This window comes from Rhea pennata, chromosome 3 (assembly GCF_028389875.1).
Source record: "Rhea pennata isolate bPtePen1 chromosome 3, bPtePen1.pri, whole genome shotgun sequence".
In the NCBI taxonomy this organism is placed as follows: Eukaryota; Metazoa; Chordata; class Aves; order Rheiformes; family Rheidae; genus Rhea; species Rhea pennata.
The window spans coordinates 57873630-57899542 of record NC_084665.1 but is presented as its reverse complement, the minus strand read 5'-3'; the positions used below and the strand labels follow the sequence as shown (position 1 = coordinate 57899542).

The window sequence follows — 25913 nt, the reverse complement described above, 5'->3', positions numbered from 1 at the left end:
CTGCAGGCTGCACAGCAGGACACAACGTAACACAGGTCTGATAACGTACTGTTTGTTTCACATCAAAATGGAAGAGAACATTCTGAAAATGACCTAGCTAGGTATTTAGGGACTTCTGAAAACATAAATATCACAAGAAGGCAGGAATGACACACTAGTGCATGGAGTCCATTTGCTCTGTCTTTCTTATTTGTTTCAGCTGACTATGGACAGAAATAGCTCCAAAACCTTAAGCTTCTATCACTTTGTGCATTCACCTAAAAGAGTAAAAAGACCAGCTCTTTCTTGTCTGAGCCTATGCCTCTTGCTTGCAAGTGTGATATGGACAGTATCTGAGCAAATCTATACTACTGGTTAGGAGCTAAATCTACCTGAAAATGCATTTTTTCAGTCAAATTCTGAAGATCAAACTGAGAAAATAAAGGCTTTTCTGTAAACAGGCCAATGATGCTTCAGGCAGGATTTCTATTTCCAGCCTAAGCTGAATTGATCCTTCCTGACACTATCCCATTCTTTCCTCTGAATTCTTCAAGTAATGGCAAGAATTTATTGAGATATAAATGACTATTCATGTTAAGAACAGTCACAGAAAACTCAGCAATAACACAGGAAATGCAATATTAATATTCAACTAATAGATCAAGGAGCCGAAAATTATAATCTTAACTCAATAAACCTATTTCATTGGAAGTTATTAAAGAAATAAATCTGTATAAAAACAATGAATGCCTTTAACATACCAATAGCTGGACCACCCTGTTTCTTTTCTTCCAGGATGGCAGCAAGATCTTTGTGTTTCAGTTTCTGCTGTCGGCTAGCTGGCTGCTCCTGGTCTGGACTTTTAACTTTCAAAAGCTGGTTAGCCTTCTTAATTTTCTGACTGTACTGCCTTGCCATCATGAAAACTCTGTTCTTTGTTTTATCCACGATATCCAAGTCATTTTCCATGCCCTCTGCATGCGCGTTGGAGAGAATGCTGTTGGCAGATTCGTATGGGCTGTCTACAAAAGGCATCTCACGTGGGAAGGAAGATCTGTTCAGACTCATAAAAGAGCTCTCCTTGCACGGTGCAGTGTCTTCAAGCCTGAGGTTAGCCTCACTCAAGGTGGCAGCCCTGGGCTTCAAAGTTTTAGGGAAAATAGGAGTTTCTGGCAGAGAAAGAGTAGACAGAGAGTATTCTACATCTTTACTCAGTTCAGGTGTACTGCCAGCGTGCAGCCTTTCTTGAATATCATCTTTACAAACAGGAAAGGCTGCAAGGAGACGGTCTCTTGTCTTTTCTTCGTTCTTCTTGATATAGTTCTCCAGGTCATTCCAAATCTCGTCCACTTCCTCTGAGAGTTTATCTGCTGCAGACTTATGGGAGAGTGAATCGGAGTTGGAGGAGCTATCCACTAAGCTTAAATAGTCATTGTCGAGAGGAACACGATGGTAAGGACTTTCATCTTCACTGAACTGGAGACTCTCTTCAGAAACAAACTGCCGTAAATTGTCACAGCATGCAAAGTCTGTTTCCAGGCCCAGAAAACTCCTCCTTTTAGAGCATTTTAGAGGTTTACATTTAAAATTCAAGAGTGGTGTTTCTGGAAGCACTATGGTGTCATAGATGTTATCTTCAACAATCCTGAGCTCATCCAAACTTGAAGTAGGTGCTTCTCTACTGAGTAGGGCTTCATCTCTACTAGCACGAACAGAGTCCCTGTTATGATTTGCTGTCCTCTTTTTGGAAGGCGAATCTGAGCCGCACTTCTTATCGGCCTCATAGAGAGAGTCTCTAGCAGCTCTCTGGGGGCCATGGTCAGTTTCTTCCCTTCTTGTCAGGCCCATCAGCTTTAAGTCTTCATAGCTTATATTGTCATAAACATGTTCAATGTCATCAATGGTCAGCTCTTCTGAAGATTCAGGATAAGCATTCATACTACTCACTTCTGTTCTTTTCAATTCCCTTCGAGAGCTGCGCTGGCTGAGGTCACCAATTTTATACCTTGCACTGCTTGCACATGTGTTGCTTTCACCAGCACTACTGGCCCGTCTAACAACTTTATGACGGTTGGAGCTGGAAGCCTCATTTTGATGCTCTACCCCCAAATGCCAGCTGCATGGTCGACCAGAAGGACCTCTCCTTTCTCCACCAACAGCTGAAGCCGAGTTGGATGTAGACACTGATGGTACAAACATCTGGTAATCATCCTCATCATCTTCATGCTCATAAGGTGGTCGCCTGCTGGGAAACAATGCCTGCCTGATCTGATGGTCAGTCCAGATGTTTCTGACAGAGGTAGTACCCCCCAGGATATTCATGATTAATGAGTTGTTTTGGGGGGTGCTAAATTGTCTAGGTGATTGTCTAGCTGAGCAGGAACAGGGAAGATCAGTATTCAGTTGGGTCGACTCTTCATCTGAAGGATCTTTGGGGCTCTGCGGAGATTTGAAACATGCAGGTAACGTTAGCCTATTTCCTAAAATAATGCAAGGATTCCCATCATTCACAGAAGTGCCATAGTAACCATGGTGTCCTGCAGCACAGAGCCTGGCAGAGATGGGTGGGCAGGCTCCTTGCTGGTGAGTCAAGGAACCAAGGTGGCAGTGCCAGACCTCTGTGCCTCCCAGCCCTTACCATTGCTCATAGTTGACTCTCAGTTTTCAATAATACATTACTTCAAAAGATACTAGCTCATGCTAAAGCATGAGTAATTAAACCCAAATTTATTTGACAGGGTAAGATTAGTCTTTTATGATAAGTCTGCCGTTTCACAGTTGGTTTAAGCTAATCCGACTCTGTGCTCCTGCCAAAAATTTTGCTCTTTCCCCTTGCCCCTTTCTGCCCAGCAGAAAGGTATGTTGCACCCTCTAGTATACGCCACTTAAAATCTGATTTTCTTTTTGGAGCAAGTTCTCATCCAGCTCAGCCAGTAGATTTAATATATTGCAAAGCCGCATGCCTGCTAATGGTAACATGAGAGATACTATAGAGGTACAAGGCCAAAGGTTGGGAAAGGGAGGAAAGCAGTATATCTTTTGGCTTAAGTTGATGTTAATTGTTTCTAGAGTTTTTTTCCCCCCTCAAGAGAATACTCTTTGAAGTACATACAGATATAGAATCACAGAACGGTAAGGCTGGAAAGGACCTCTGGAGATCATCCAGTCCAACCCTCAGCATAGCCCATAGGGGGACTGAACCCATGACCTTGGTATTAGCAGCACCACACTCTAACCAACTGAGCTAAACCTGCCCCCTAAATATCTCAGTGATACAAATATTAATGTACAACATAAACAGAAGCTGCCCCATCTTTCTACCCAGAAAAAAACACACATTTCTTTGACATATCTATGATGGATAGCAAGATAGAAAGGAAAAAAAAAGTACCTGCATTTCACATTTGTTGAGATTAACACTTCTCCGTTTTTCAACATTTTCAGCAGCTTGACTATTAAGTCTTTTTCTTCCTCCTTTTGATTTCTGTAGTGAATTTTGTTGTGCTCCCTGTGATTTAAAAGAACAGAGTAAGGGAGGGATATTAAAATCTCTTTGTAGAGTTTTGTTCGAAAGAATTACTAGCTGCTAGAAGAGCAGAGACAAGTCAGGTATACACATAAAGGATGAAATACTAGTGAGTAGTCAAAGCAGTGCTGCAACAATGATTTAGAGTCTAGCAAACTTGCTTTGCAATAACTTGTTTAACTAAGTCAATCCATACAGCTTGCCAAAAGGGGAAGAATGCAGAGTCTGTGTGCAATAACTTAGATATAGAAAGTAAGTTATAGCAAAAGGAGGCAATCACAGAGAAAATCAAAAATGAACAAAAAAAACCCTTTAAAATTTGAACAGGAAAGGGATGGACACCATCACCTGGAGTCCTGAAAACCAGGAAGAGGTCTAAGCTAGAAGATATGATGTTATCTAACTTTCCAGAAAAATACAAAGCCACAACATCATGTTGGGCAGTGTACGAAGTAATTCAGAGAGAAGAGTATGCATAAGAGGAACCGAGCAGATGGTTCTTAATATGAGGATCTTAGAAAGTACCATTGCCGCATTTACGATTAAGCACTAAGTTACTCTTGTACAGTTTTACAGTAGTATTCTTTTGTACTCCCTCATGTCAGGAAGAGGGTGAATTACAAGACACTATGCTTCACTGATACAAGATGCTATTTTATCAAAGATTCACAATTTCAATAATGTAACTCCAAAAGAGGAATGGTGCAGTGAGCGTCAAAAAAAAGAAAAAATTACTACTAGGTTTTGGACAACTTACAAAACAGATCAACTAGAGAAAGATGTCCAAGCCCTGTATTCAGATGTTCATGCCAGCATCTTAGAGAGCTGAGTGTTTATATAAGCATAAAGTAAACCCAACAAATTGCAGATCTGGATTCTTTGATATATGCACATTTCAAAATTGAAATTTTAACCTTCCATCATACAGCATATATCTGGGTAAACATCATTTAGCATGAGAGAAATAACCACCTGTTCAATGATTGTGCAATAGTAAATGATCAAGATTCTTTCTTTCTGAAATCCCACTCACCACAGCTCATATTACAGCACACTTACTTCTGTTCACAGCCAACAGATCACTGTTCTAGAGACATCACATCACATCTTTCATTGTCTGAATTTTAACCTAACATTCACGTTGCTGCTTTCAAGACCTGAGGACCTTGTCTCTATTTGGCCTAGAAAAGTATATTTCTTTCAAAATGCCAGCTGGAGAAACAAGGAAAAGCCAGTTGTGCAGCTGATTAAAAATAATACAGCTATTGCTTTCTGTCAAAAATAAGCTGGAGGCCTGTAAAGAACTAGGCAAAATTTGTTTCAGCAGTAGGGATTTCATATACTCTCATGCTCTGTACAGGGGCTAATTTCACTTCACCTCTGTTACAATGCAAGAGAAAACCATGTGATGAACAAATGACACATCTGTAAGGAGAACCTGGAAGCAGTTTACTTCTAAGACATTCCTGTCTCCTTGAGTTTTACCAATAAGTTTAATCCCTCTTCCATCCTCCCCATGATGGAAGGGGATATTTTGTTTCATTTTTTTTGTTTTGTTTTTAACCTGTTCAGACTCCTCTTCATCATCAGCATCAATCTGTTCTGTAGTAGAAGTGTGGAGATTTTCATCTTGATCACTGATGTAGGCTGGTTCACTCGACTCTTGAAATTGGCTCTCTAGCCCACTGGGTTCCAGCGAACCTTTCTTCCTTGAATTCAGTAGGGCTTCGGTTGATCCCAGTTTGGTAGTTTGTGATAACAGTGCTCCTTCGATACTGATTCGCTTGAAACATTGATTAAAAATTACTTAGATTATACCATTTTACAGGTTTACATTAACTTTAGAAGTCAAAGCAACCAACTTCAGCACAAAAAACCTTTGCCCCCAAAGCACAGTTTTAGCTACATTCAGTTAGCTGTACTATATGAAGAAAGAATTTAAACAAACAGTATTCTTCCATGGAATAAAAGGAGCTGGAAAAACAACGAGGTGAGAAACTTATGGTCTTCAGTGTTATGGCATCCCAGTGAAGTCATATGTAGGGTATCCTGTTAATACATTCTCCTTGCCTTAAGTTCCATCCCAACTAAGCCTAGGACCCAAAATCCAACATGAATCTTTCAAACTGCATTGGAACTTCATTAAAAATTCTTATGGAAAATGCAGAGGTTGGAAGTGCTCAGCTCAGTCTGCTTAAGCTGTATTGGCTCTGCCTGGTTTGTTCTATTTTATTTATTTATTTATTTATTTACACACACACACACACACACACACGCACGCACATATATATATTTAGATAGACAGGTAGATCAGAATAAGCTGAAACTCTTATATTCTTATTTAATAAATACAAAGAAAATATCTTCCAAAGAATAAACATCATCTTTACATAGAACTTCTGTGACGGTAGCAGTATTTTTTTAAGTACCATATAGTATTAGGAACTGATTGTGCTGTATTATAAAGTAGAGGAATATATGGATCACTCAATTTATCCTTATTAGATATCACTGAAATAGTTAGCTGTATTTCTATTGTTTTCATCTCAACAATCTTATCGGAGAGTCTAAACAATATTATGTTTTTGTTTCCCTTCTTAAAAACCAATCCAATATCAAAGTCAGGTGCCATTTGAATGTGCCAGATTATAAAATGTAAAAAAAATGGCTTACCTTCTGCATATCTGCATTTATATCTGAAAACATAAATACATTATAAGTGAGTACTTGAACTGCTGTCAGTCTACGCCACTGTTCTAATGCAATATTAATATCCCAATTATGAATTCCCGAAAGGAATTAAATGCAACTGTAATATTCAATTGAGGGTCTCTGATAAATCAGAGACAACATTGGCTTTATGACAGTTCCACCTAAAGATGTGATTTTGCAACACCTACATAATATGGGTAACTACCTTCAGTGACTAAAACACTTTACATTCAGTTACCAGTTACAAGGACATTTACAAGATCAGAACCCAATCGTGGAAAAGCAAAAAATTGTGATTGATATCAGGATTTAAATGCTAATTTTGTTTTCTCTGCACACAGGTTATTTTTTCCTCAAATATGTGTTTGGGGTTACATTCTACAACTAGGATATTCTGCTTACGTAAGTCAGCACAGATCCACTAAATGTGATTGAAACAGATAAGTCAGAGAAGAAAATCCATGCTTACTTATTTTGCAAAATATATAAACACTTGGACAACAAAGTAGCAGGCAAAGTAACTTACCATTTGACTTCAGAACTTTATGAGCTCTAGATGAGGGTTCTGAAAAAAGACAGTAACAGCATTTAAACACCACAGCATACCAAAGAAAGGTACTGCCATCTTGGCCAACTTTTAATAGCACGCATACCAAAAGTTAAGCTCCTGAATCCGTGCAGGACAGCTGGATTTACACTTCTTAATCATCTAGTTTCCTCAGATTCTCGGAAGAAAGGGTTTCATTTGTTGAAGTGTTAAATCTACAACTGTTCCCAAGGTGCACGTGTGTAAAGGAATAGCAACGCCCTCCTCCCACCACCACCACCACACAACCATGTAAGTTTTAATCTCACGCTAAGATTCTCACTTTCAAAGACCCAGTCCTCATCTAAATCATTGCTATAAGTTGCCAGAGATTTCCTATATTCAGATTAGAAATATGTATGAGATACTGGCAGCTTAGCAGTGCTATAAGAGCAAAGTAGCTCAACACTCAGAGGAGGACATTTAATCAGTATTTTGTGGCATTCCTTTTACAGGCAAAACAGCACCAACGGAATCTTTCATCTTAGAAACAGAGAGGATGCCCGAATAAAACCCAACTGCTCTTCAGAGACAAACTCTGCTATATGATAAATCACTACATTTGTGCTGTCATGAACCGTGAGTCATTCTGCATAAACAATATATTTAGATAGCTGAAAAGGGAACAAAGCGATGGCAATGTAAAGTCGCTCCAACTACACGGATATTTGTAATGGCTTCAGAAGAGGAATAATTGTAATTATGGATGTTTGTTAGAGCTAGGAAAAAAAAGAAGCCAACATTACTATCTGTCAAATCTCTATCTTTCATAAGGCAGACACTATAGTAAACAGAGATAGCAATCATGTTTTACAGTAATCAGGATGGAACCACTTCTGAGACAGTAATTACTCGGGGAAAACAAGTCAGATTTAAATAATTTAATTAGCTTGCTTTGCATTCTTTATCCATCAGAAAGTGCCAACTGTTCTCTATTCATCCACCATTTAGGAATGTACATCCATGAAACGAAATACAAACACTATGTAAAATCACACAAATAACAGTTTAACAGGATCCTCCACCCATATTGTGCTCTGTAAAATCTGAGCAGAGTGCAGGAAAAGGACCAATTCTGTGCACTCAACCTCAGCCAAGTCCTAAACAATCCTACTTTTTTTCCCTCTTGTCATCTTGATGGAAAGGAGTTTATTCACCTGATTTCCTTCTCACTCGGTGTGGAGTAGTGCCTTCCTTAGGATGGTATGACGACTTCATTTCTCCCTCGGGGCTATAATGGAAGCCTGGATGATCTGCGAGACAAGCAGAGGCATCGGTATAAAACAGGGTGTTATTCTGCACGTCTCAGCAGCTCTCTTTGGAGGCTGTGCCATCTTCCCTTCCCTTTATGACTCACATAGTGGCACTTCATCAGAGCTCAGTGCAGAATAAGCGAGCAGTGCTGTTGTAGGGTGTTACCACTTAGCTGTGGAAACACTTCACCCATGTAGTTATGCCTTGCTCTGGATTGCTAACCCAGCAACATTTATGCACCATCGCATTTAAATTAGCCAGTTTCTCAGCGGAGTTTTCCTAACCCATTCCCTGGGACAATAACTATGTAATTAAAAAAACAATCCTGCTTTGCACTGAGCCTTCCTTCAGCATTCATATTTTAAGACTGTTCTCACTTCCCTGCATTGCTAGGGATTGCCGACAACAAGAGGAGCTAGCATGGCAAGCGCCAAGAAAGGCGGCAAACCAAAGACCGAATGGAAGGGATGGTGCAGGCAGGACCAGATTCAGATGCAAGACAGCACCGTCATGTGGCCCTTCCAATCCTGGCTCCTGGGACACACACAAACTCATCAGACTTAGGGCAACCACAACCCTCAGGGCTGCTCCTCAGCTGCAGTTGCTTTCTGCCATAGCATGAATTCAACGACTGCACCTAATTAGACTGCCAGTAGACTGAGGGCATCCATCCACGCCACCACAGAGGCGCTGAGCTCCACTTTCACATAGGCATATCAGGGTGATAAGCAGCCAGCAGCTGCCCTCCCCATCCCCTAGCTGCAGGCCTGCCAGCACAAGGAAGTTGTAAAAGTGCTCAAGGCTTCAAGCTGCATTACTTATTCCTAGCCCTTCAGCTGGTCCTAGCCAGAAGGAGCTTTTGCTGCAGAGACTGGGAAGATTGTATGTTTAGTCAGCATGGAATAAGCAAAATAGAAGGGCCAGCATTTACAGATGGGTTAACGTGCCTCTTCCTTGCTAACTGTGAGACATACCCTGTTGGTGGCAGGTCAACCCAGTGCTTATAGAGTTTCACAGGATCTGCACGCAATTACTTTTTTCTGGCAACATAATTCAAGGAACATAAGCCCAGCCTTTTTGCATCTTAGAGGAAAACAACAGTTATGCATGAAGCGTTAAAGATATTTCTATTAATTTGTTTTTTAATGAAAGTGTGTGTGGGAAAGAAAAACAACTTACGTATGGCATCCATTTCTAAAATTGCCTGTTTGGCCTGAAAGAGAAAAAAAAATAGTGTACAAAGAGGTTAAACTACACCTAGATGGATAAATTAGGTTGCACATTACAGAGAGAAGGCAGTTTATATACAGACAATAAGCTTTGAATTAATAAATAGTGTTAGTGCAGTTTGTTTGTCTCTTTCTGTATAACACATATATACATATGTGGACAAATGTTTTGCAGGTAATAGTCTACTAGATTAACTTCCAGGACATCATCAGCTGTTCAGTGCACATCACTGCTCCACCTTGCTTACCCACTACCATTCTGTCAGTGTGAGCGCAGCAGTGCGCAGCTGGGGCACCCACTGGGATGAGAAATTTTCGGAGGACAGAGTGATGGGGATTGCTGACTCTGTGAAAACGAGGGGCTGTGCTGAGATGATGCTGTGCGCTCTGGTTCTTCTGTGGGGACATGAACCTCCAGAGAACTCCCATCCAGGCCCAGAATTTAGAGCTACCCATAAGCCTCTCGTATTCAGCTGGGATTGGCACTATATTGACCATACCTTCTGGGAATCACAAATACTTTTCAAGCAAGTTGTTAGTGACTCATAGAACATCTCCTCCCTGAAAAATCACATAGCTTATCTCCTTTATTATTTTGCAATTCTAAAATAGTTGGCCGCAATCAGAACCCTCCAAATTATTTCTTTAAGGTTTTTAAGCAAAGGCAAAAACTATTACAAGGAAGCAACCTTGCTTCCTTTGAGAGCTCTCCTAAGAAACAGTTATTAAGAAAGAGATATTATTTCGTTTGTATTAAGTTGAACCTGAATAATAATCATGATTGCTTCCTACTTATTTTTCCTTACCAGGCATATCAGACAATAAGAAAGAAAATAAAGTAAAACAAAATAGCCTAGAGAACCTGCTTGTCTTTCTCTAAGTGCAGTTCAGTTGTTTTCCATTAGGTGTCACATGTGGACTATCATTAAATTCCTCAAACACTACGAAGAGTGAAGTATCAAGGCTATAAGCTTGATGTGTAATGATGTGACACATATGCTTATGTTAAAATGTTTGTGCAGATAATGATTTAATTAGGCTTTTCTGTTCTTAAGTCAAGTGATTTTTCAATCTGCAAACAGCATTATGATGTATTTGGGTTACATATTGTTTTTCATATTTAAATAAATACCTTAGCAAGTAATGAGAACCTTGATAAAACTAAATTCATGCTATAGTATCTTACTAAAATCAAACAGCAACAAGTATTTTCATTGTAAACAGAGATGTTATATAAATATTGTATTGCTGATAAACTCTGATGACACAAAACTGTAAGAAAGAAAAGAATTACTAATAGCTACTGCTAGTGCTCTGTTCTGTCCTTTTCATTGAACTGTTGAAAATATTACAGTCAATATACAACTGTCTATGCCAGTGACAGGTAACAAATTTTTAGCCATGACAACATAAAACTTAGGAAAAGTGTTAGCACAAAACCAGAAAAAATCCTGTTTCCACAGGAATCAGTGGTAGTTGTATCATGGCAGGAGTTAACTAGGATACTGTGAGTGACTCATCATTCCAGAGGCACAAGGAGTTACACTGGGAAACATCACCCAAGATGTTGTCCAGAGGTCCAAGATAAGATTTTTTTTTTTCTAAAAAGGACAAGACATCCTAGATATCACAGCTATGAACATGACACTAGCAGACAACTGAGATCCTAGGGGGTACCTGAAAATTGTTGTGAAATTCACAACTGTGACTCATTTTCTATGGTATAAAGCTTGCTAGGTATCTCACAGAAAGAGACCAGGTGTCCCAACTAAGTACCTCAGGTCTAGGATGGATGCATGTATTCGTAAAGTGAAGCATGAGCTGCCACTGACTTCACTGCTATGGATCCAAGCTGGTCAAAAGTAGTTTGGCAACATCTACACATGCTGCGGTTACTGCATCCCAGTGGTGTGCAGGCAGGCAGCTTCAAGCAAAGGTTGGTTGCTCTTATACTAAAGCTTTCTGGAGTTTCATCTTTGTTATTTATATTTCAGTGGGCAAATCCAAATGGACAGGGATGCTGATAACCCAGGTAAATTCTTTTCCTGTATCAACCCCACTAGGTGCTTTTAATGGATCTTTACTGTTAATTCTAAAGAACTTCTGAAGACATTGCAAAAAAATTGTATTAATCAATCACTGAAGAGAACACCTGGAATCGAATTTGCCATGTATCTTGCACCCAGTAAGAGTGTCTGGATTTACACATACATTCGAGAAGGTATGCTTTTTGTTGGGGATTTTTTTTCTTTTTACCTTGGCAGGAATCTTAGCAGGATGATTTTCTAGAATTAATCTCTTCAAGTGAAGAATCCAAAGGCGTTTTTCTTGCTGTGACTTTGCCTGTTAAAAATTGTAGCAACATGAGAAAATGCATTACTGAAGTATGCAGGGTCAGGAAGGACACATGGCCATCATGCTATCCACAGGGCAGGGAAGTCAGTCATACCTGGACAGTATGCTGCATTTTGGGATTTTTGTAGTGGAAGACACTAAAGCTAAGTGGTTCCTTTGGTATTACCTCAACAAGCATAAGATTCCCACACTGCAACAGAGGCAAAAATGTGAGTCATGAAGGGGTTTCAAGGAGATCTGGAGACAGCACATTACAACTTGCTTTCTGACATACCAGTATGTGAGCTTTGTATGTAAACATTTCGTCTCTCTTTTTTGTAATGAGCAGCAGCTTGTCAAAGAGGAACAACGTGCGCTCGTTTTTGGCTCGCTGAATGCGGAAAGTTCCTTCCAGCACCAGCTCCCCATAACTCGTGAGGTCTGGTCCTTTCCAGTTAGTGAGTAAACTTTGTATCTCCTGCAACAGATTGAAGAACAACCAAAGTTCATTCCAGGCATCATCTTTATTTAAATGAAGTTTCAAAAGCCAGTCTGCTGTGCCCATTCCAAGTCTCCCATAGAATGGTCAGCAGTATAAAGTCATCACAAAGGTTAGCAGTGGTAAATGGTATAAAGTCATCCCATAAAGGTACTAAGGCTGCTAGGTGTGGTGCAAAAAAACTGCAGCCATGTGCCTCCAGGACCAATGCTAAGCCCAGACTAACATGCTCTCCTAACATATTCTGGTTACTTCTGTGTAGACCGAGCGAAGAGCACTGAGCTCCCCAGGGCAGAGTGCAGAGAAGCAGCACAAACCCATCTCCCTTGACCTATGGTGGTCGAGAACTGACTCCAAGTCAATCATCAGTCTCTCATGCCTGGTCCTCTCTCCCATGCTTGTCCCTAAGAATTCCTCTTAATATTTCCCTTCCTCCCTCTTGAAGTTGTGTGGTCCCCAACTAGATGAATTGTAATCTTATCTCTGTGCCTTGTAGACTCATCATAGATGGTGTCTCTGTAAGGCATTCAGATAGAAGAGATGTTTCCCAGAAGACTAAAGGACATGGAGTGATCTGACCAACTGATCATTTGAAGATGCCGAGATTTATTTGTATTGTTAATGATTCATATACATATCATAAATATTTCTCACCTATTTATCACTTAAAAATGGAGAAACATATAAGAACTTTACAAATCTGTGTTACTTTGTTATGACTGTTCTTGTTTCCTTCAGCTGCTTGTCTTTTTTGTCACTGGCAGAGACATACGATTTACGCCTGGTGCCGCAAGCTCTAAGAGCAGACTGAACCTTAAGTCAGGCAGTCTTTAAGAAAGTCCATCTGACATTTACCCTGGCAGTGTCAGCAAAGCAGGGCCAAATTTCCAGGTCCTAGGCTGGTCTCTCCAGGACATAACTCTTTAGTATCGTATTCAGCTACAAAAACTTGCCAGTATATTTGAAGCATAAAGTGCACACTGGAAAAAAACAAATGCATACAGCAGCATTCTTTGGGCTATACACAAGACTGCTATAAAAAGAATATATATAAAGTAATGGAAAAAGTTGTATTGGATCAGATCTCTCCAGGCACTTGTAAGCAAGTGAACATACAGCACAGTGATTGATTTCACCACTTTGAGGAAGACTGTGGAGGAACTGCTGCCACAATTCTTGCAGAACTGCAGACAAACGGCAGTGTGACAGCTCACAGAAGACCTATGCTTATGACTACAGAAGCAGACTTTACTGTTAAAAGGAGTAACCATGAACAAAAACATTTTCCACAACTCCATTTGTTTGCCAGCTCTGCTCAATAAATTACAAAATTCACTTATTCAAAAGCCTTTGACCCTCTTTATTGCTAAATATTACTGGTTACAATTATTCTGATTTACAGCAAACCATTCTAAAAGGCATTAGTATGTGTTTCCAGCAATATGTGGCAAAGCTTACACTGCTGCAGGCAAGGCACTATCAAGTGTAACCCTGTTCCCCTATATATAAACAAAAGAATAAGGGCCAATGCACACCATTTATTTTAAAAAGAAATAAAGGAATAAACATGACATAGATTTCAGAAATGATGTAAGCCTACTGCTTGCTACTTTCTAGATACTAAAAACAGCAATTTTCTTAAAGTAACAAGACGACTACTAATGAAAATGTGAATGTAAAACGGTGATTCACTGGGAAGTTTGGACCAGACTGATGGTTCTGTAAAAATACTACAAAATAGCTAGCTCTTGATGACAAAAATTACTCAGAATAGCTTTTGTGTTTTTTTTCCTCAAGAGCTCCTTCATCTGAAGTGAAGTTAGCCTTTTTCTAAATAGCGTATTTCTAGGTTTATACTTTTCATAAAGCAACTGATAACAAGCTCTCAGTAGCCCAAGAGGGACGTACTTCAACAAATAGAAGCACAAGAAATGTCTCAAAACAAAATTAACCAGCACAAGAAGGAGATATAGGAAACCACAGGATTTCTGAACAAAGACATGCCCTAGAGTTGTACAGCAGTGGTGTACAATTGAGGGAAAGGAAGAAAGGAAAGTTATCTTATGTTCCATATTACTGCAAAATAAATGCTTTACAGGATGCTGCTTGTAGGGCAGAGATTTCTGAGATTTTCCTGCAGCAGCTATGACCATGCTTTTTAAGATCAAACAGCCAGAGGCATACATAACAGGAGCCTGAATTATGACTGACAAAAGATAAAAAGAAAAGATAAACTAAAAAAATGCTGATGGCATGTCTATCGACAGAAACAACTCAAAGAAACACCAGTAAAATCTCTTTGGGAACTTACTTGAAGCCTGATGGCATGCTCGTGTTTCCTTTTCATGTCATTTATATGCCATGCCACTCTCTGCATTGTGTCTATGGCGTCTAGCACCACATCATAGCCTTCAGTGTCCTTGTCAAGGTGGTTTTCTATTTCCTAAGATAGAAAAAACAAATCTAATTATTTCCATATAAATTTTCCAATCAGATATAATACTGACTGCACCTTTATCTGAACTATGTTGTCTTTGCATCAAAATCACATAAATGTGCCATTTCTACCTTTTTTTTTTTTTTTTAACATTATTGCGGGTTGTTACCGATTTGGTTAACACAAGACGACTGACAAAGCAAAGCCTTCTTGGTCAGTTTGTTACTCATCCGGAAGCTGATGTGAACACAGATGCAAGAAAGAGCAAGGCACACTGAAGGAAAGAGATCTTTTCAGACAACATTTAATGTCTTTCTGAAAACATGGAATGTATCTCTACGCTTACAAAATACTGATGAAATTATACAGGGCATTGCATTAAAGTTGGAGAGAAGAAAAGCACCAGACATTTTAAATAAAGATCAGTGTCTTTACACTTCACTAGAACATGACTCTGTAATGGGAAACATATGTGTGGAAAACATTAACAATAAAGCAGGAATTTCCAAAACTTACTTAACTCAATTCACTGGCTGTGGAAAGAGTTCCCACTTCCTCAATCATTCCTCCCCACAAAAATCTTACCAATCAGGGGTGTTTATATGTATTTATTTCTTCTTTCCACCACCCCCAGCATTGCAACATGTGGAAAGATACTGTTTTTCATTGAAACAATAAATTTTTATAGAAAACTGTTTATTCATAACAATAATCTCCCAAACAACTTCAAAACTACAGACCTGCTTTTCCTTTTAAAAAAATAATAATTACTTGGACGCACAGATCAATTCTATGCCTCTAAAACAATTGCCATATCCCTCGTGTAGAATGCATGCATATGTTACGAAGTGACAGAAATACAAAGAGTCTCCATATGTAAAAACTGAATACTCAGAAAAGACTGAGTGAAAATACAGAATTGTTCCAACCGCCAAGTCTGGTAATAGAGACAGGAAAATAGAAGTGCTGCAGCCTTTAATGGAAGGTATTTCTAATGAATGCTTACGTGCAAAAGTAGATGGTACTTGAGGATTCGCTGGACAGGTTTTAAGAGATAGGAGCCCAGGGGCAAAGAGTGTTGTAGAGCTTCTTGCCGTTCTCTAAAGAACTTAGCCAGCATCTTGTTCCTCATGCACTCTGTTAACACAGCTACTGACCTGAAAATATCAAACACATCTTTAGAACACATTGTCTCCACAGGTCTGTAGATAAAGTCAAGAATTGTTTATTTCTTTCCTTGTAAAAGGGGCAACAGGTTCCTAATCCAATCTATTCGGAGCACTGCAGAATAAGGCCATTGTGGCAATGAAGAAAATAAGCCTTCAGATGAGCATCTTCCATTTTTTTTGCTTTTCATTGTAAGCTAAAGAAAAAAAGTGAAATCCATGTCCCTCCCCCCAAGTTTGTAAGGGGAGTAGGAGTTCTTTTGTTTTGTTTTGTTTTGTTGAGTGGGCTGAAACTCTCATCACATACACATGCCAAGGGACATATTGAGAAAGGGAACTCAGAATTTCTACCTTGGGTAGTTGGTGCAGTACTGTGTATATATGTGGAAATCTTCACTCTGCATGGGGAGAAAAAGGTTTTCAGATTCAGATTTTGTCAAAACAATACAAATATCAAACATATTTTGTTTGGTAATGGAATTTTAGCAGTACTGTTGCTGCTATTATTCTGATTATCCTCTAACCGCTCCCCTGTTGACGGACCAAGAGCATTTTTGATCACTTCCTTTTCCCACCTCCTGACCACATACCTGAGCTCACATCTCTCTATCTGTCCAGGTAAACAGTCTCTGAAATACCTATTACGCTTCAAGCTGCTGCACTCTTGAGAAACATCAACCAAAGCTAATTTTTTTCCTACGAGCTTCCACATGCAAAGAAATACACTGCCCAGTGATCTATAGTTCTTTTAATCTTTTTTTTCCTCTGTATATTCTGCCTTTTTCACTGATTTTCTGGTATACCTTAAAAACAACTCTTGTAGTCTCTGTAGTTCAGTGTCTTCAGTTCCCACTCAAAACCTTCAATTCCATTTAGGTCTAGCTCTTATCGTTCTACTTTTTAACTTCTTCTGATTTGCAAGGCCCCTAAAAGCTTTCCTAAGAAGGAAATTTCTAGTGAAACATTGTAGAGCACATTTAAACCCACAGACAGTAGTCACTGACAGTAGTTACTCTCATCAGTCACCTTTTGTGGATCCCTTAGGAGCAGTGTGTACGTGACAAGCAGAAACCTCCTAAATGAGATAAACTTCTCTGAGAACAGGGCAACTTATTCACTTGCCATATTTATGTAATAAACAGCAAGAAATTTAGCTTACAGATCAGATATGAATCAGTATGAAAAACAAAATAAAACCCCATAACTGAATACTGTGTTACAGTTGCTGCATTTGAGATGAGAAAGACCGATCTAATGTAATACAGCATTACTCAATGTTCTTTATTTTACATTTTATAAAAAAAGATTGCATTTAACATGCCGAGCAGGAACAGCAGCTAACATATATGTACAAGACAAAGATGGTAATGTCAAGACAACATCTTCTGCATTTCCTGATCAATGAATCCTCCACACCATAAATCTAATTATTGAATTTCATTTCTTCTTATTTTGGAGAATTTTCCTTTACTTGTAAATAAATAAATAAATAAATAAACACAGAGATAAAAGGTTTTGTAGAGAGCCCCTAAGGTCCTCTACAACAATGAATGCATCTAAAAAAAAAACCCCAAACAAACAAAAAACCAAACCACATTGCCCATGTTAAAGCACATCCCTGCAGACTGGGAGCAGCTTTGCAGGATATGCTCGCCATGTAATTTTTGAACAGTTGTGAGTACTTTCACATTTCAGCACAGTCTAAGCATGAAAATCAGAAGCCACAAAAGTGATTTTTTAATTATGACTCTGTGGAAGCAGAATGCTACTGCTGGAAATAGTTTGTAACTAGACGTACATGGGTTGCCACGCTTGCCTGTCACAACGGAATTGCCCACTTAATGCTGATGAGCTTCTCTCAGTCAGTGCCTGAGCTTCGCTTCTTTCTTCCTTGGCATAAGGTTCGTTCTTAACCATCACCATTTTCTTCTGCAGAAGGCACTGGACGCATTCCTGTGTGCTTTAAGTTCCTGTCTCCCTAACAACTTCTATGCCAAATGATACGCAATTTCTGCAGCTTGTTGGAGTCCTAAAGACTACGAAAACGCTTCAGCACTGTGAAGTGTTCCTAAAAATCTACTACTTTATCTTTCTTGAGCTCTAGAGCAGTAAGAAACAGTTTTCTGGTAGTAAACAAGGCCCCAGTTTCCACTCGAGGCATCCTCAAAACTGATTCTGATGTACTGCAACAACAGTCATGCTCCACAGGGTTTTTTTTTTTTCCTTCTCAGCAGCAGATCAGGAACAGAGAAACCAAATATCTGTCCCTCACAGAAGGCAACAACGGCTGCACTTCACGCTCTGAGGAGCGATATCACAGCAGATACTGCTGTGCACGCCAGGGTTGTCGTTTCTCGTTGTTGATTTTTTGACTATTCATCAGACAGCGAGCTCAGCCAGTACTCTTCCACATTTCCACTAGTCATCTTCTCTTTTCCCCTCATCTTTCTGCGTCTTTCTTGCAAAAATCACATTGCACCGCTGATTTTTCCAATGAGCAGGGATTTTTAAAGGCCATGTCTAAATCACATGCTGCTCAACATGAGCATAAGGTACTGCAGTTCATTTCAGTATCTCTTACTGGATTTTAATATCTACCGTTCTAAAAAAAATAATAATAATAATAACTCAAGCGAACTTCTAATACGCCTTTCTCTAGGGAACTGCAATCCCCATTTGCTCTCTAGTGTGCTGTAACCTGCTATCACTTCAAGCTGTTCCTATTTTAGGAGCCAACTAGTTAAATTTAGCGCTGATATAAATACAGTTAAACAATTAAGCTCAGCCTTTCATGCTTGGGCTAATTTTGCTGTTACTGCTAGTTTTTACTGCGGTTTGCACACGCCCTGCGCCCACACCCAAAGGCAGTGAGCCTGTGTCACAACCCACTAACGCTCACGCCGGGAACTCGCCGCCCCAGCTACAAACCCTCTCCGCTCCGAGGAACACCCAGCAGACCTCAGGGCTGCTGCACGCATCACATCCTCTGATTTTTCTTAGGCAAGCATTACCAAAGTAGCTAGCGTTCGTAATAAATCAGGGTGCTAAAGAGAAAACATTACAATGACAGTCAGTATAATGGGAAAAAGTGACTTATTTTCTATAGACACATAATAGTGCATGAAGTTTTTGTTCAGGGGATTTTTGGTGTAAATTATAATATATTCCCACGGCTACAATCACAGAACAATGCAATTTATAGAACTGTCTCATAAGCAAAGATCAGAATCAGAAAACATTTTTGTGACAATTTTTATGTATGTGTGTGTATATATATGCATATCTATCTATATACAGACACAAACACTCTTAAATATGCTCATGTGATTGTTCTGCTTTTCAAACAAAATGGAAAAGAACGTCTGTTGTGAAATTTTAACAACTGAAAGCATTACTTGTAAAGCAAACAAGACCAAACATTTCAAGTTTTCAAAAAGGATTAAGCACGCATTCCCCACAAAATCAACAGCAAGTCTGAAATCCCCAGAAGCTTTTTCACAGAGCCTCTTCCACCGTTTCTTTCTTTTCCTGCCCAAAGTTGAAACTATTTTAAATGATATTGTTGGTTTTAAATTAATTTTAGCCTAGCTGTTAACTGGAATAAACTTCCCTCCCCCCCATTCCTCATGCCCTCAACCCTTTCAAAAACTTTAAGAATAGTTTTTCAAATAACCTTGTTTTCTGTAGAGACAAGACTCAAACATTTCAAATTGCACTCACCTGTACACTCACATCATTTCACCACAGTTCATTCATTGAAAACATGAAACTGCCAGATTGCATTTGATTTTACTGAGCTATGTAAGCATAACACCAGTAGAAAGTCAGTTACATATATTTTGCCTTCAGAATGAGATTGCTGAGACTCATTCAAACTTCTGAAGCTGGTATGAATCGGCACCACACACCTTCCTTAGGCCCCAGCAGGATTCACATCCTGCTGCAGGGGCCAAGTTCAGATAGGGTGGCCAATATATATAAATATATATATATATATATATATGTATGTATTAAAATATAAATATAATATAAAAGGCCAATGCAAATGTAAATTTGCATTTCATGATTTAAAAGAATTCGAATCTCTTAGAAATACTGAACATTTAGTACAGGCAGAATCCAAACAACTATTTTGTGTAAACTTTTGTAGGCTTATTTCCAAACACAGCTCACTCCAATTGTTTAGCAATTAGTTTGTCTTCCACCACCACCCCAATCAAACAAAAAGATTGGGACTTGATGATAAACAAATCTATTCTGGTGATCTAAAACATACCCTATGATTTACTCTCCAAAAACTACTTGTCTGCTCATCTTAAGATTCAGTAACAAAGCCATGCTCTTCAGGATGATCGTTCTCCCACAGAGAGAGCGCACGGTTAGCGAGCGCTTCCACATGTTCAGAGAAGGGACTTTCCATTCTCACGCTCAGCTGATGGTACCTGCTTTGCAGCTGATTCCACAGAGAGCACTGTACTCCTGGGAGCACCAGGGCACAAGCTCCGCAGGCTAAAGCCAACGTTGTGAACTGTATTCAGAAGAAGCAACAGAAAAGCCAAGAGAGAAATGGATTTCACGTATTTCTGTCAATACTTTCACACTGCAAGAGAAACCCTAGCTATGCTCATCAGTGTTTCTTTGGATAGGCTTATCCTCACTCAGCTTCAAGGTCATTATGGTCATTTCAGCTCTCTTCAAACCAGGTTTAAAACAGTATCTGCTGGGAGGCTGGAATCACTCCAAGCGAGTCCAAAGCTGATACAGCAGAGGGTGCAAAAACCGACACCGATGCCAAGACTTCGTCTGCATTGACTACAAGTCACCCTGAAGAGCAAAGCCAAGCAGAAGAAAATACAAGCTATACTTAGCTTGTCCTCTGTTGCTGAATCAATTCATTTTACATCCTCACACATGAAGTGAAATGCCAAACACATGGCTACATCCCTGATCTTCTCTCAACTTTTGGTGCATTGTGCTTTTTTACAGCCATAAAAGGCACTTTAAAAGAAAATGGAGACAAAAGCTGAGTCACAGCACAAGCTGAAGCCAATTGCCTGGATCTCCTCCCCATTAAAGAGATGCTAGATTAGAAGTAATTCTCCCTTCCCCTGTGTTGAAGCTGTTGGTTTGTGTTTCAGAAAACATATGTTCTGAATTTCTGGGGTGCTGAGTGAAAAGTGCGACTGCCAAAATTAAGCTTTCCTCTACAACTCCTCGCTTAAATGTAAATGTGTGGAACATTGAAGTTAATCTTCTAATTAACATTGGCATCATTACAATGGAAATGAAAGATTCCAAGTTGGCACGAAAACATATAAACAAACTTTTATGTGAATAATTAAGCTACAGTTAAGCTTGCACTGGAATCCTTTTATCAGTCTCTGATTACAGTTTAGCAAAATGTCTCCAAAACACTTAATGTATTAAATTAATAAAGTTCTCCTACAGAACAGAGAGGACCACAGATAGTAGAAACTAAACTAGTCCATCACTACCCTCAGTGGCAGGTTATTCCCACACTGCTTAAATAAATATTCATTCATGCTATTTGCAAAATGGGGCAGATACTTAAAAGTGGCAATTCATAATTTCACAGCAATTCATGGCTTGACAAACACACAAAATTCTGCGCTTTTTACCATTTGTGTCTCTATTTGCCTGTAGGTTATTGAACTAAAAGATGTAGAAGCAGAGGGATTTAATAGAATGTTGTATGTTTTTATTATATATTTATTCAGTGTCATAACTTTGCAGGATTATTTTATCTGTTGGGGAGTTTTACATTACTGGCTGGTTCACATCAAAGACATTTTGCTGAAGTCAAAAAATAAAGAGCTGTCATTTTAGGAGATATTTACTTTGGTCATTCAGGAAAATAAATGTTAAGATAAAGATTTAAATCCACAATTGTGAGTCTTCGCTCAAAATGCACTAATGTGATTTGATAATCCTTGGCATATTGCATTTCCCTTACAAGTACAAGTTGCAAGTCTGTCTTTATCACTCAGATGTCAGTATTGTACATAGGGAATGTGACACAATTGTGGGAGGGGAGTATAAACTGCCACACACGAAATTCTAGTTAGCAAAACCAAATGATGAATTCAATTCATCAACACATTTGGTCAAATACAGACCAACACTAGACCTGACAAAATTAAGCTCACTAAAAGCTAATGTAAAACATGTTTTCATGAATATCAAACGTTTCAATTCCAGTAAGCTCCAAGGTTAATTTAACCATAACTATCCTGTGCTATACATGCAAATAAACTTTGTGTCATTTCACATGAATTCTGAAGCAACAATGGCTATTACATAATAAATCTAATTTCAATTTCTCAGCTTCAAGAAATGCAAAAACTAAACACAGAACCTACAGTGAAAAGTTGATTATACAGTTAGATACCTAAATTAGGGTAATTAAAACTGAATTAGTAGGGTAAAAGGTAAAAAATGGCTCTAGCACTACAGCTGGTGTAACCTGAGCACAGTTTCACTGAAAATATTAAAAAATCTCATGTGGAGCTACATTCATCAACTAAGACCATGAGCTATTGATTTCAGTATGGTATCTCTGTGCTTAAGTTACAGCAAAGATCTAGCACACTCAAAGCAATCAAACAGTAGATGGCAAAAGGCCCATATGGATTTAAAGAGCATATACTGCCAAAAAAGGAAGTTTTATTTCCACTACTCAATGCTGGGAAGATATGAGCAACCAAGAATGGACAAGTGGAGTCTGTTAAGACAGCCAGCAGTTACTGTAATGACATCTTCACAGCCAAAAACAGAACAGTGGGGTATTTTGGTATTGTTTGATTCTGCTTTTAAGTGTTTGCACTTGTCTGGATGAAGTTAGGAAACTGCTTCTTAGGACTGCAATCTCTAGCAATTTCTGAGCCATCAGGCAGTTGCCTGCCAATAACACAAATGCTAAAAGCATTTGACTAGGGAACAAAAAGCACAAGAAATGATATGCAGATGGATTTTGGAATGAATGGCCAGGAAGTTTAATCAGATTCTTTTCAGATTGCCAACATGAATGAAGGAACAACTTTTTACTGGACTCGCAATCATCACTTGATATGCCTCTGCTTCCTGCCTCAGCTAGGAGCAGTCCCAGTGGCTACAAATGTGCAATACAACAGAAAGTCTGAAACATCTAACAGCTCCAAAATATGACATCTGTAAATACCCTGAAGGCTTTGCCGTCAAGGCTTCAGCATAGGAACAACTTACATAGCAAGGTATCACAACAGTGTCAATCCTTTGTCCAGCAGAACCCACAGGGACACCCAAAAACCCTAACCTGTAAAATGGTCCAGTAAAAGCATGAAATCATAGGGTAGTTTATGTTGAATGAGACCTCTGAATGTCATCTAGTCTAACTTCTTGCTCAAAACAAGGTCAATCAGATCAGATTGTGGGACTTGCCCACTAGAGTTTCAAATATCTCCAAGGATCGAGATTTTACAGCCTCTGCAGAAACCTATTTCAGTGTTGACCACTTTTCCATTTTTAAATGTGTGTTCACACACACAAATACACACACAAATCATTAAATCTAACTGGAATTTCTCTTGCTGCAACTTCTGTTGACTACCTCTTACCCTATCATTGTGTTCCTTCAAGAACAGTCTGGCTTTGATTTCTCTATAACCTCCCAGTAGGTAGTTGTAGATGGTAATAAGTCTTCTCCTCTGCTTTCTCTTCTTCAGGCTCAACAAATTCTATTCTCTCAACCTTTTTTCGTGCCCCATATTTTCCAGTCTCCTGACCTGCTGGCTCACTCTAATAGGTCAGTGTCTCCCTCCTACTGAAACACCCCAAATCTGTCACAGTATTCCATATGTAGTCTCCTAAGTGCTGAGTAGAGGGAATTAGTTCTTCTCCTCCATCTGCTACTACATTCATGCTAATGCAGCCTAAGATACTGTAGACCTCACTGCAAGGCCACCCTGTTGACTTATATTCAACTTGTTGTCCACCCCCCCCCCAGGTCCTTCTCTGCTAAGCTGTTTCCTAGCCAGTTGGCCCCAGCCTGTACACGGCGTCATACTACTGCAGATGTAGGACTTTGCATTTGTCTTTATCGTATTCTCTCTCCTCCAAAATAATATAGGCTATTCGGAGTGATAACAACATGCCACAAGCCCCACTGTAACATGATAAAAATACATCCTACATTTGTAGTAGTGGTGCCAATGCTAATATCTCTCAGTGCTTACAAAAGATCAGTTGCTAGATAAATAACAGCTTGCTCAAACTCAACTCAAGCAAGTAATCCAGTAAAACTGCAGTGCTAAGCTGGTATCATCATTTTCTTTCCAATGAAATCCCTGTGTCACAACAGTGCCAAACAAAATAGAGTGGTTCAGTTAATCTCCAGTCTTTTGTGTTAGAAACAATTATTGGACCAATTCTTTTGTTTTATGAGTGCTTGGCACTGGCAACACTGAGTTTAGGACAAAGCCCAGACCATCGCACAGGTTACTTTTTAAAAACAGAAACAGGCAAGTCTATCTATAGAGAGATTATCTACATGTGAGTGACTAGATCCCCCTTTTCTGCTCTTCCTTCCTCAGAAATACCATGGAGATGGCATTATTTCTTGACACATTTGCTTTGACACATTCAAGGCAAGCATGGGTTCTATGATAAGGCCTGCAGTGAGTTAGAGGCATCTGTAGCTCAGATTAATCAATATCTTGTTGTCCTTTATGCTATAGCCATTCTCCTCCTTCCCGACTGGCTCTCTGGGCTTCCTACAATGAGGACACTACACTACCTTGGTTTCATGCACCTGACATCTCTGCTCTCTCAATACCTTCTGTTTCTGAATTATGCAGTAGAGTAAAAAATAGCATAAAAATTCATAGTATTTCAGAGACACTGAGATTTGAATCCTAAGAATAGACTTTAGGCCATGCGCATTAAAAGCGAAATTAAACACATTGTTGCTGGAATTAGAAAATGTATCTCAGAAAACAACATGGCCACAAAACTGTTAAAGCTATTGCCTTTTCTAAAAAATCAGCCATACGGTATGCCTTGTCAGCTTAAAAACAGCTAGAGAATAACTGCTGTGCCACTGAGTCACCTACATTAAAAAATGAAGTGAAAAAAAATGAATCACTGTGGTATTCCACAAAAAAAAAGTCCTAAAAATGAACCCTAGATTAATAATTCCACCAGCTCCAATACATGTCTTGAAGAAAATAACACCTTTTCCATTTTTTATGCAAACCATAGCCATACAACTATTACTAAATAAGAAAAAATCCTTCTCTATCCATTTATTTGCTATCTTTTCTTGGTTGAAACTACACAAGCTGACAAAATTAGGTCCTCAAAAACTAATAAATTAATCTTATTCTCCTAAACTATTCAGCAGCAGCTGTTATGCTGTAGATTCTTGCACTAGTTACTTACCTTGGAAACAAAACAGTCTGCTATAGCCACAGGGTCATTTTCACAGTTTTCTAAATCTTGCAGAAGTTCACTAATAAACAAAGAACAAGAAAAGGAAAGAACATTATGACACAGCTTGGAATAGACACACCTGTGTATTCAGCTCCATCATTCATTGCGGAGATGCTCAAAGCATACACATTGCAGTGAGTCCTAGAGAGGGAACTAGAGCCCCTCTGAGGCCCCAGTATCACACTCTCTCCCCAGTAAACTGGCTTCTGTAAACAGTCCTCTTTGCTTCTTTCCAAATTATAACCGCTGCATTTTCAGCCAGGGTCAGAACTGGACTCAGTTACACATACTGTTCTGCTATTTCCACCCACACAAAACACAACTGTATTTTAGCTCTCAGTGCTGCAGCCAGCGCTCCTTCTCCTTTATGGGTCAGATATTTAGATTCAGACAGGCAAAGTCACATAATATCTTCGTATGTACTATTAAATGGGTATTTTTTCTTATATATGGTCAAGCTGATGCCTGCACATGCACAAAAATTCCAGTTCTGACATCGCAACATGTGATTAAAATACAGAACTGCGTATCTTCCTACTAATACTTTGAGCCTCATTAAATTGCCTTTATGAATGCCTCACTTGATTCTAACAAATTCTGCCTTCATAACAGCTGCAGCCCTGGAATACCTACCCTTCAAACTGGCAAAATCATATGACCACTGGGCTTTATGGTCTCTTTCTCCTAGACAGAGCCACTGGGGTT

At 39.2% G+C, this 25913-nt stretch overlaps 1 protein-coding gene across 1 annotated transcript in view; it reads right to left on the bottom strand.

Annotated features, from left to right (window-relative positions):
- Positions 1–25913, bottom strand: part of PLEKHG1 (pleckstrin homology and RhoGEF domain containing G1) — a 141532-nt gene that overhangs the window by 4785 nt on the left and 110834 nt on the right. Inside the window, exons 6-19 of the mRNA XM_062572377.1 lie at positions 25158–25227; positions 16074–16120; positions 15563–15713; positions 14431–14562; positions 11916–12098; positions 11736–11831; positions 11543–11629; positions 9237–9270; positions 7961–8056; positions 6744–6782; positions 6179–6201; positions 5070–5288; positions 3371–3487; positions 741–2418 (exon numbers count right to left, since the gene is read on the bottom strand). Coding sequence (XP_062428361.1) covers positions 741–2418; positions 3371–3487; positions 5070–5288; positions 6179–6201; positions 6744–6782; positions 7961–8056; positions 9237–9270; positions 11543–11629; positions 11736–11831; positions 11916–12098; positions 14431–14562; positions 15563–15713; positions 16074–16120; positions 25158–25227 — 2972 coding nt within the window. The remainder of the gene's footprint in view (positions 1–740; positions 2419–3370; positions 3488–5069; positions 5289–6178; positions 6202–6743; positions 6783–7960; positions 8057–9236; positions 9271–11542; positions 11630–11735; positions 11832–11915; positions 12099–14430; positions 14563–15562; positions 15714–16073; positions 16121–25157; positions 25228–25913) is intronic.